General features: G+C 40.4%; 2 protein-coding genes across 3 annotated transcripts; both read left to right on the top strand.

Annotated features, from left to right (window-relative positions):
* The first annotated feature begins 2,099 nt into the window (after positions 1 to 2,099).
* On the top strand, positions 2,100 to 7,486 carry LOC111663369 (olfactory receptor 10A3-like). Of its 2 annotated transcripts, none has more exons than XM_023417541.2 (2): positions 2,100 to 2,119; positions 6,535 to 7,486. In XM_023417541.2, the coding sequence occupies exons 1-2, from the start codon at positions 2,100 to 2,102 to the stop codon at positions 7,484 to 7,486; spliced, it is 972 nt and encodes a 323-aa protein (XP_023273309.2). The 2 variants fall into 2 exon arrangements, with proteins under 2 accessions (XP_023273309.2, XP_087033106.1); XM_087176980.1 differs by lacking the exon at positions 2,100 to 2,119 and adding an exon at positions 5,131 to 5,150.
* Positions 7,487 to 10,610: 3,124 nt separating this feature from the next.
* On the top strand, positions 10,611 to 11,655 carry LOC111663368 (olfactory receptor 10A6-like). Its single transcript, XM_023417540.1, has one exon. It carries the CDS (start codon positions 10,708 to 10,710, stop codon positions 11,653 to 11,655), a length of 948 nt encoding a protein of 315 aa, XP_023273308.1. The 5' UTR covers positions 10,611 to 10,707.
* The last annotated feature ends 373 nt before the right edge of the window (positions 11,656 to 12,028 follow it).

Genomic DNA, 12,028 nt, shown 5'->3' with positions numbered 1-12,028 from the left:
GCTGGTTGGGCAGGGTTGTGATGGGGCTTCAGTGATGAGCAGCAGCCACAGTGGTGTGTCTGCAAGGATACAGTCACTAGCTAAGCATGCCTTTTATGTGCACTACAAAGCATTTGGCCTCAATTTGGTAATTTTTGGACACATTGAAACCAGTGCCAGAGGCTTCATGCTTTTTTTCCTTGTTACAGCGCCTATATACATTTCTATCTGGATAGTAGGTGCGTCAGAAGTGGCAGGACATACATACATACATAATGTATCAGGAGGATCAACCTTGAGAGCTGCCCAAACTCAGCAATGCTAGGTGGGCTTGTTGGTTTTATGGACTGGCTTCCTGCTGTTATCCGTGTCCTCCATGACATTGATGAGGAAAACAATGGAGACAGATCTGTAGAAGGACGTGGACTGCTTGAGCAGATAGACCTAAAGTTCATTGGCCAACTTTTTGGAGGACACTGGGAGACACCAAGTTTTTGGGTGATATGCTGCAATCCTCATCGTTGGACTTAGCTAAAGCAGTTGACCTCATTGAGGCACTACAGGAAAGATTTGAGCACTACAGAGATGAAGCATCTTTTGTGGAGCTGTGGACAGAATTGCTGGACATCACCTAGCAGTGCAACATTGAGAGAGTTTCCAAAAGTCAGCCAAAGACAAAGATCACAATTGGTCAGCGAAACAGTGATCATGACAAGGACCATTTTTGTAAGAATGTTTTCTATCCCATCTTAGACACTGTGAATGCTGAGCTAGAGAGGCGTTTTTCAAAAAACCAAATGTGATGTCATGAAACAGATGCAAGCTCTCAATACCACAAACAACAGCTTTCTGGAGGAGACTGCTCTGTTTTTGTTGGGAAGTATTTACAACACAAACGTAGAGGCTCTTAAGCATGAGCTCCATCAAGCCAAGTGGATCTTGTAGAGGAACAAGGCAGATGGAATGAAGAATCTAACCAGTTTGCTTGAGTTCACAGTGTTCCTGGAGCCATTCAGCGAGGTCTCCTATGAACTGTTCCCATTGTGCAAAATTGCCATTGCCCTACCTGTAAGCACAGCTGCTTGTAAATGCAGCTTCTCTACCTTGAAATTGATTTTTTTAAAAATCACTTGTGCACCACCATGACCAATGAAAGACTGAGTGACCTTGGGGTGCTAAGTGTGGAGTCCAAAAGAGCCAAAGCCATAGATATGGATGAGTTCATAAGGTTGTTTAATGCTACAAACCTAACTGCCTTGGACGACCAGTCTCCAAGACAAGACTCTCTCATTGGGTTGTAGATCAATCCAGGAGGCATGCAAGGCAGCGGGAAGGCCAGCCCCAGTAGGGGTGTGTGCCCATTCTATACGGAGCCTTGCTACTTCATGGGCATTATGGCCAGGTGCTTCTCCATCTGAGATTTGTGCGGAGGCCTCTTGGTCGACCCCACCCACCTTTATCAGGTTCCACTGCATGAATGTGGCAGCCAGCACCCCATTCGCTGAGCGTGTGCTGGGAGAATGCGGCAGGACAATGCCTGACAATCCATGCCCCTGGGACCCTCGGGATGATATCATCTTTCTTTCAAAGCTGGTTTGCAACCTGGCAGGCTGGGTGGCCTTCCACCCATTTACAGCTGGCCTTTGCGTCCGGCAGGGCCAGCTAAGCCTTGGTGGCGTCTTGCACCTAGGTCATGGGTGTGTACATATTCTATATTTATAAATAGTTCTTTTATCAGAACATGTTGGCGAGCACTCTGGTGGCAGTGACGTCTCATTCAAACTCAACTGTCATCTCAGTCTTCCGCAGGAGCAGTGGAGTCTGCTTGGTTTACAGAGTCCCTGATGCGGGATTCGAACCGGGGCCGACTGCAGCGAGGACTGTAGCCCCTACACATGGGGCGCCTGCTTAGACCACTACGCTACACGACGGTTTAATACGGTGTGGGGCACAGCCATGGCTGCCTCTGCATCACTAATGCCCGCCACCTCAAAACTGAGAAGCAAAACGTGAATATGGGTGAGCATGTCACTGTAGGAACTACAGGACACAGGGATGATGACTAAAAAACAAAACATCAGAGACTGTACTACAGCACTATTGGTGCGGTGCTAGGCGAGATGGATCACAGATTCAGCAAGCCAGTGCACTTCTTGCACTGATTCCAGAAAGAGATACATTTCTGGATGTGAAGGCTTTGAAGGGTATTATGGATATGTCACGATCGCCTAGAATTGAGACAGAGTACAGAGTTGCCAAATACTTTTCCAGCTCACGAAAACAATCAGAGCCAAATTAGGGGGGTTGGCCATACCGTCCAAAGAGGTCAAAACTCCAGCAACACTTGTAGTAAACAGAGGAACGTCCTGACTGATGTGTTTTGGCTTGTGGTCTTCATCAGGATCATCACAGAACATAAGTAACACAAGTTACTTCTCTCTCACAAGTATCATTTATTTATTTATTTATAACATTTTGGCTTCAGGCCAATTGTTGTCTCAGGCTGGTGGGGAACGTCCAATAGAGGACTTGGGTGCCACCATATTTAGTTCATAGCCTGCAGAAGTGCAGCATAAGGAGTGTCCTTTAAAAGTTACCACAGGTGGATCTTGTATGGGATCTCACAGGGATGTGTTTTTTTTAAGTCAGTCTTTTAAAATGATGTCCTTGATGTTCTTAGTCTTAAGGGTGAATGTCGTGCAGTGAATGAGATTTGACTTGGATTTGGAAGATGATGAACGTTGAACGTTTTTTGACCAACTTTGTTTTCAGCAGATACCAGCCAATCTTCTTGGTAATTCCTTTCTCTAAACTTAAATAACAACTCCCCTTTACTTTTGTCATATTGTTCTGGGATATCGCAGATTCTTTTCAGTCTAGTGAGGTGACTTACAAGTAGACTTTTTTTGAGGGGAATAGGGTGAAATCTTTTGGCATGAAGGAAGGACATAATTTCTTTTGTTACATTTATATCAAGAAAATTCATTTCTTTATGGCTATAGTTACGTGTGAATCTCAGGCCTGCAAATTTACCATTTAAAAACTGTAAAAACTGAAATAGAGCAGGGACTGATGCTTTCCAAAGTAAAAGCCCATCATCAATATAACACTTTTAATTATAAAAGGGAGGAAGGGTTTTTTCTTGGTTCATATAATATTTGTTCTTCCATGTGACCAACAAAAACACAGGTTCCATTTTAGTGCCCATTGCAGTGCCAGAGATCTGGAGGTATGGCCTGTCATTACACAAAAGTCATTTCCCTTAAGAACAAAGGAGGCCAGATGAACTAGGAAAGTATCAGAGGGTGTTCTCACTGGTCTGGTGTTAAGGAAATGTTCCAATGTGTCTAGGCCTTGTTGGTGTATGTGGTTGTCTATAAAGCTTGATATTCTCTCTGTAAGTCTTCCAATTCCAGACACCATGGGTCTACCAGGTGGTTTTTATGGCTTTTAATGAATTTTGGCTTTTAAATGAAACTCAGTCAGTAAAAAATGTTGACTCTTTTGGGGAAATCACCATCAAGAATACGCTCTCCAAGTAATATTTACAGTTCCTTAAGGTATTCCTTGGTTGGGTAATTTCTCAGCTTTGTTGTTGTCTGATAATTTCATTGTCATAATTACACTTCGCCCCCTTTGTCAGCAGCTCTAATAACAATTATTCTCAGGTTCAGACAATGCTTTCTGTTGATAGTTTCTCAAATTGTGTGGAGTGAAACATTTCTTTTTTGAATTGCTTTTCAAATTCCAGTTCTATGAAACATGTCTCTACTGAATGATTTCTCAATTTTGGAGGATAAACATTGCTTTTTATTTTAAAGGTATTTTTGGAAATTGAGTTCTGAGAGGGATCATTATTCATGAAAAATTCTCTGATAAATTTCTGGATTGGACGATACAGAACATCCTCTCACAGAATCACACACACCTGATGTACTGACGGCTTTCAAACATGCCTTAACATGTTGCACAGCCACACCAATGTGCAAAAACTCATTCTCCACTCTGAGAAACATATTTTAAGATCACAGTTGGTTAAGCATTTGAGAGGGACAACTGAGTGGAAGGACACCGCTCTTTGGAGGTTCAGTACCAACACTCACTGGCTTCAACTCCTCTAACGGTAAGACATGTGTTTAATTAACTTTATGATGCCAGCCCCAGCTTTCATGATTATTACACAAAATGTTGAAGAATTGAATATGTAGTTTATTCAAATGATGTTCTAATGACCATCACACTGAATGGTGATTTTTCACCATTCATGTTTTGACAATGTATTTTCACAAAAGTTATTTGAAACATTGAAGTAGATACTGTAGTTTTATTTTGTATGTCATCTCGTCTTTGACCCACAATCCATACTCTCAGCTGAAGTGAATGTAAACCCACAGAGGCTGCTGGTGTTGACAAAGTTAGATCACTGTATCCAGTCCTTCAGGTCAAAGGTCATTTCAGCCTGTCAACATGTTTGTCCCTGAGGTGTCTTCACATCAGACACTGTTTCCACTAATTCCCACAGAAGCAAATTACAGAGCTGTTTACCAGTGAGACCAGTCAGCCCGAGCAGACCTCAGCACTGGTGTGACTGGTCCACAGAGGACTGGTAATGACCTCCCCTCAGACCAGGTCCTGGAACATGATAGTTTAACCAGCTAGATGTCAGTTTCTGACTGAGTGATTACTGTCATGTATACAGGGGTCACAGCAACTCTGAGACCAAAATCAATACTCAGTGTTTGATCAGTGTGAAGCTGGTTTCATATTGATGCAGGGATTAACAGCAGTCTTAGTAGATACAGTGTAGGCTTGATTTATAGTTCAGTCCCTTTTTAATAAAGAGAAAAGTAGTCCATTGCTGTGTAGGTCAAGTCCTTGTACCGTGCTGATGCAGTGTCGTACGGTGGAGTCTGAAGGCTGTTTCTGTAGATGTGGTAGATGTTGGTCGTGACTGACGAAATATTGTGTGATCCAGAGGGTGGAAGTAGCTCAGAGGTCTGTGGTCTATGAAGCAAGTTCAACATACCCAGGATAACTTCCTGTTATCTGGTTTTAACTGAACCTGAGGTTAGTGAATGGAGCTTTTGATGTTTTGAAATGACACACACAGCTGAGGCAGCACTGGTGATCTTTCACTTTTTGTTGGGGTCTATGCGGAGACAGGGTCAAAAGTCCACTCCATAGACAAAGGAGAGAAACTTGATCTTGGCAGAAGGTTCGGTGTTTTACCAGGGATTCAGTTTCTAGTTGAAATCAGAAGCTGAAACTTGAGACGTTCATCTGGCTCTTCTGTTTCACTACTCCATCTTCACATCAGTTTAGACCCCGCTTATTTTACACTGAACAAAATGATGTCCAAACCATGTGTAGATTTGGACCAAAGGGTCGATGAACCTGGCAAGTGACCTTTGTCTTGCTCAAGGACTCAAGATACTCCCTACGTACATGCTTATCTGGGTCCAGCAAACTAAGCTAAGTAGCCTGATTTACTGAAAAATGGCTCTTACCAACAGCATCATCTTAGGCTGCTGGTGTGAACTGTTTAAATGTCTCATCTGCATTTGTTTTTGATATTAACTCTTGATGTGCTGATCAGTCATGCCTCAACATTTTTATTCTCAGGTTGTCAAGTATGAATTCCAGGCAGATTTGGACATGGTGTTAACTACATGCAGTGTCAATAGGAAGCTGTAAGAGGAGCCGCACACTGAGAAAAGACGCCCATGTGACGTTTCAACTTGTGCAAAGTTGAAGTTGTTTCACTTCATGAATGAACAGAGTCAAAAAGGCTGCAAGTTTGCCAACATGCACAGGTGTTATAGGGAGATGTTAGCCTGGTGCTTTACTGTTTTATACTTGTAGGGAATTGGGTATAAAGTTAATATGTCACTGCTTTCTCCTTTCAAACTCAGATAGATCTCAGACCGGTGGTTTCCCATAATTCCCTATTCTGCACAAATTCATACTTTCCATATCTGCAAGGAAAAGGGAGTCAGTTAACCCCAAATCTGTCAACACGTCTGTTTATGCAGACACACAATGTTGTCTAACAGAATCACACATCCATATCATTCTAAATCATATCCAGGACTTTGTTTATCTTTACAGAACTTCACAGATCAGAGTGTGAACTGGACACAGACTGTTCCAGGTTTAATCCAAACACAAACTTAGCCTTAACACTAAACTTTTCAGCCCTTGAGGATATCAGTTCATACAATTGCCATTTGCCAATCACTGAACCAGTCAATGGGCATTGGTAATAAAATGGGACTGTCCTGATGTCAAGAAAAGGTATAAAGCAGGTAGACAAATGAAGATGATGAATAGTGTGTGTAATGTGAATGTCAGGGAACCTTCAGTGAGGGAGTAAATGTTAACTTTAGGTTGAGATTTTTCTTTTAAATCTCACTTGATGAACATTCTTAAAGAACAGGCCAGTGGAGCAGATGTCACAGTAAAGCTGAGTAATAACATAAATACATTTAAAAATAACAAGAAGACAATGAGAGGTTAATATTTCTATCACTTGAAAACTGTTGTTGCTTAAATAAGAATGATGGTTAATTCAACTTTGTCGTATTTCATTCTTGGAGGTTATATGGATGTAGGAAATTTGAGATACCTCTGTTTCATGTTGACTGCATTGTTGTACATTTCAATTGTTTTTGTCAACATCTTACTCATTGTTATCATCTGTCTGAACAGAAGCTTACATGAACCCATGTACCTGCTTCTGTGCAGCCTGTTTGTAAATGAACTGTATGGTAGCACAGGGTTGTTTCCATTCCTGCTGGTTCAGATCCTCTCTGACATTCACACTGTTTCTGTGCCGTTTTGTTTCCTGCAGATTTTCTCCTTATACACATATGCAAATATAGAGTTATGCAATTTAGCCGTCATGTCTTATGACAGATACCTCGCTATCTGTTATCCTCTACAATATAACACATGTATGACATTTAACAAGGTGTTTCTCTTTATTATTGTGGTGTGGTTTTACTCTTTTGTCAGATGTATCATTAACATATCCTTAAACATCCAGTTGACACTGTGTGGAAACACCATCAACAGTTTGTATTGTCATAACTACCTTGTAGTGAAGTTGGCTTGTTCTGATACTAAAGTGAACAACATCTATGGACTGTTTGGTGTTGTTCTCTCCATCGTAGTTCCTCTGCTTCCAATCCTTTTCTCTTACATGAAGATTCTTAAAGTGTGTTTTTCTGGTTCTAAACAGACGAGACAGAGAGCTGTCAGTACCTGCACACCTCACCTTGTGTCTCTGCTCAACTTTTCTTGTGGTGCTTTCTTTGAAATATTACAGACTAGATTAGATATGACCGGTGTTCCTGAAGTGCTAAGAGTCATTCTGTCCTTATATGTTTCAGTATTACAACCGCTATTGAATCCTTTCATGTATGGACTGCAAATGTCAAAAATAAGAAACACATGTAAACACCTCTTAAGTGGTAAACTGTTGACTGGTCACAGAGATCTTATGTAGGTACCACTTTTCTTGAATCATTTCATAAAAAGCTGCAGAATGACGTGTGCTGTGCTGAACTAACATCCTAGTAATTGAATTTAAGCAAAGCACAGAGTTAACATGAGTTCAGACAGTTTTGGAGGGAAATGACTCTGTATCAAGTACACTGTTTTCTGAGTATATAGTTGTGTCTTTATACATATGAGCCTAAAAACAGTTTTATGGAGAAAAGGTCAAACACCTTAACAAAGGTCTTACAATCCATAAAGTCCTGATGACAGGCGGGTATGATATTTTGGATGACTGACATTAATCAGGTAAGACTGTAAATAAAGTGAATACAAGTAACTGACAGGGTGTGAGGTTTCTGTTCGATTCTTGGTCAAAGGAGCAAAATCAGGCATGATGAGCGAAATAAGTTACTGAACTGGTCAAAATTTACCAGAGGAATGTTTCTGGACTGTGTAGGAAACACTGATGTCAGAGCTCACAGGGAAGTGGCTTAGACACTGAGAACCTGTGTGTCTCTTAACCAATGATGAGATGTGCAGCGTACACCCCTCCTCCACCCTAGAATACAGTCCAAAATAATATAAAATTATTCAAATAATTCACAATTTCACTGTCAGTTTGAGGATAACAACTTTCTGAGTTCTAGTATTAAATAGTTTTCATTAAGGTTTCTCACTCATACAAAGATGCATCCACTCAATTTCAAGTCAATTCAAGTTTATTTGTATAGTTACTAAATTACATTAGATATTATTTCAAGGCTCTTCACAAAGTCAGGTCCAGACAATATTATAACAACAGTTCTTCAATGAGCAGCACCTGGTGCCAGTGGAGTAGTAATGACCCAAGATCAAATAAACTGAATTTTGTACTAATCCATGCCACCGATTACATGACATAAACTTTTCATATTTTGTGAAAACAAATTATCGTTGGGAATGGGTGTGGTCTCTATCATCAGATTCAGCTAAATTCATGAAACATGTACATGTAAGGTTTTTTGGGTGAAAAGTTTCATGAGTTTTTTTGCATCCTGGATACCTGAAAACAGTGTTCATAAAATGAAAATTGGTGCATGAAACCAAAATGGCTGACTTCTTGTCTGAAAAATGTTTTTGTCTTAAAAAATATTTTAAAATATGTATTATAACCAGAATGATGAGAGCTACAATCCCATCGAATTTCGTGAGCATTCAAGCAACTTTGTCCCAACATGGCTCTGTGTTTGAGGGCGCTATGAGCCTGCTGGCCACGCCAAGCCCAGTCACTACATGTGTGCCAATTTTGATGAGCTTGAATATCCCAAGCCCCTCAAAAATGCATTTTCCGGCAGAACAATGATAATAAGCCATACAAAAACTACAAAACCAGGTTCCTTGCACCTTCAGATCTGGATCCTGCAGCTGCATCAGAGATACCTGCAGAATCAGGACAGAGAGAGTCAGAGAGAGAGGGAAGAAGAGCTCAGTGCACCATGGGAGTTCCCCAGCAGTTTAGGCCTATAGCAGCATAACTGAGGGTTCAGGGCTCACCTGAGCCTGAACTAACTATGAGCTTATTTTATTCATATAGTCACAAGTTTGTCCAACAGGAAAAGGAAAAAAGATAGAAAGTTTAGGAAGAAAAACAGAGGAGTGGTCACACTTCATGTATGGACGGATGAGAAATAGATGCAGTTTTTACAATTCACCTACTCTTTACAGGGATGGACGATACTGAAGTCAGCCTTTGATACAGTGAACCATCCTGCTATCCGCACTCTCCAATATGTCTCAGGCAAAGCCCCTTCATGGCTTATCCCATCCCCTTCCCACTGGAGTGCCCCAAGGATCAGTACTGGGACCCCTCCTCATAATATACACCACTTCCTTAGGTCCAATTATCTGCTCACATGGCTTCTTATATCACTGCTATGCAGACGACTATACCTGTCATTCCCACCAGACAATCCCACTAAGACTGAACTTCTAGTCATGCCGGCCGATCAGTCTCTCCATCACGATATAAATATCAAAATCACCTCCTCATCTCTCACCCTGAACAAGGTCTAGTGAAACCTGGTGTCATGTTTGATGACCAGCTCTCCTTCTCTGAGGATGTAGCATCATCTCCTGGTCATGTCTCTTTGTGCTATACAACATCATTAGCAGGAGCGTGCTTCTCTATCTTCAAGAATCTGTTGAAGACTTCTCTCTTCAGAGAACTTCTCTCCTCCTATCACTTTTAACATCCTTACATGTATAACTAGAACTTACTTTGAACTTTACCTGTACTTCTTTACCTGAGCTCCTTCACTTATTAAATAGATGTAGTATTTAGTCCTTACAACAAGGTCTCCTACTGCACTGAAGCTTCAGTGATGTCCCTCACTGTAAGTCTCTTTGGATAGAAACGTCAGACACATGAGTAAATGTAAATGTAAATGTAAATGTCAAAAGCCTGTTCTAGACTGTTCTAGTCTAGAGTCCACAATCAATTCATAGCAAACTTCTATAGAAAGCACATCAATCCACAGACTGTCAGTATTGTAAATATCTCAGTCCAAACACAGATTCTGGCATGTTTGTAAAATGAAACAACAGTCGCTTATAAGGGTGAGCAGTTCTTCTCTCTTGGGGTGGGTGTTGGAAAATGACCCATATGTGATCCAGACTGGGTTAAATCACCACACCTCCCTTACAATATAAATCCGCTGTAAATGGGGCTAAAAGAGAAAAGAAAGCCCCAGTTTGATACATAAAACGTACACAGACCACTGATTGGTGCTTGCTTGGATGGATAGCTTTAAGTTGAAACAGTGGTTGACTGGCCAACATGGAACATACGACACAAGTGTACCAAAACTCCTGACTTATTTTACAACATGCACAATAATCACATATCAGGCACATCACTTAAACAGGTCATTAGTCTCTTCAGGTGATCCTGTCAATCAATAACCTGGTGGGTCTTGCCATTAAGATGGGACTGGCCTTCCAGGATCCATCTGTTCTCAGAATGTATAAAAAGATGCAGATGTAGCAGCAGCCAACAGAAGTCTGCAACTGTTTCAGTGAAGGTGACATGGTGAATTTTTCTTCTTTATTCTGGATTAGATTTCATGTCCAGTGAGGCAGTGTTAGAAGACAAATGTTCATCAAATGATACTTTTGTAAAAAGCATATAATTTTAATTAGAAGGAAATCATCATCATTTGCCCTCTGTGTTTTATCATTTAAACAAGAATTATGGTAAATTCAACTTTATCTTATTTCATACTTGGAGCTTATTTGCATGTTGGAACTTTGAAATACTTGTATTTCATGTTAACTTCTCTGCTTTATTTTGTAATTATTATTGCCAACTCCTCTCTGATTGTGGTCATCTGTCTGAACAGAAGCTTACATGAACCCATGTTCCTGTTTCTGTGCAGCCTGTTTGTAAATGAACTGTATGGTAGCACAGGGTTGTTTCCATCCCTGCTGGTTCAGATCCTCTCTGACATTCACACTGTTTCTGTGCCTTTTTGTTTCCTGCAGATTTTCTCCTTATACACATATGTAAATGTAGAGTTTTGTAATTTAGCCGTCATGTCTTATGACAGATACCTCGCTATCTGTTATCCTCTACAATATAACACATGTATGACATTTAACAAGGTGTTTCTCTTTATTATTTTTGTATGGTTGTACTCTTTTGTGAAATTCTTAATCACTTTATCCTTAAACATCTGTTTGACACTGTGTGGAAACACCATCAACAGTTTGTATTGTCATAACTACCTTGTAGTGAAGTTGGCTTGTTCTGATACTAAAGTGAACAACATCTATGGACTGTTTGGTGTTGTTCTCACCATCGTAGTTCCTCTGCTTCCAATCCTTTTCTCTTACATGAAGATTCTCAAAGTGTGTTTTTCTGGTTCTAAACAGATGAGACAGAAAGCTGTCAGTACCTGCACACCTCACCTTGCTTCCCTCTTAAACTTTTCTTTTGGCTGCAGCTTTGAGATACTTCAGAGCAGATTTGATATGACCAGTGTTCCCAGTGTTGTGCGCATCATCCTTTCTCTGTACTTTGTGATTCTCCAACCACTGTTGAATCCTGTCATGTTCGGATTGCAAATGTCCAAAATACGAAATACATGTAAACATCTCTTCTGCTATAAAGTGTTGAGTGGTCACACAGATCAAACGTAAAGAAAGAGTCAGAAAATCTTTTATATGTTACCTTGAAGTGTCTGGTGATTTAAATAGACACCACAGTGCGGTTAAACCCTGTGCTGTATCATCATTAAATGATGGAATGATAGAATGATGGAAAGTTGTAGAACAAAATAAAGTTCCAGTAAACAATTTAAAGTCAGTGATAAACGATCCTTCAACACCTCATAACAACTTAACTAATAACTGACCAGACTCTTAAACAAATGTATAATTTTGACTTTGGTGAAAATACAACCACAAGCCTCTAAATAAATTATTAGGACTTAAAATTCAAATAGCTAACTTAAAATGAATAAGTTATTGTGTCTCAACAACAGTTCACTAATCTGTCCAAGCTCATAGAGAG

This window comes from Seriola lalandi, unplaced genomic scaffold, assembly GCF_002814215.2.
Source record: "Seriola lalandi dorsalis isolate HSWRI2012SDOR001 ecotype SW California unplaced genomic scaffold, Sedor1 jcf7180002054575, whole genome shotgun sequence".
In the NCBI taxonomy this organism is placed as follows: domain Eukaryota; kingdom Metazoa; phylum Chordata; class Actinopteri; order Carangiformes; family Carangidae; genus Seriola; species Seriola lalandi.
Note: the sequence above shows the minus strand (reverse complement) of the source record. Positions and strands in the feature narration are given on the sequence as shown.

Bases quoted from the DNA above. Each gene is read 5' to 3' on its own strand.
- LOC111663369 (XM_023417541.2), top strand. From the start codon at position 2,100: ATGGATCACAGATTCAGCAA. The intron at 2,120-6,534 runs GCCAGTGCACTT...TGCTTAAATAAG, and splicing joins ATGGATCACAGATTCAGCAA to AATGATGGTTAATTCAACTT.
- LOC111663368 (XM_023417540.1), top strand. From the start codon at position 10,708: ATGGTAAATTCAACTTTATCTTATTTCATACTTGGAGCTTATTTGCAT.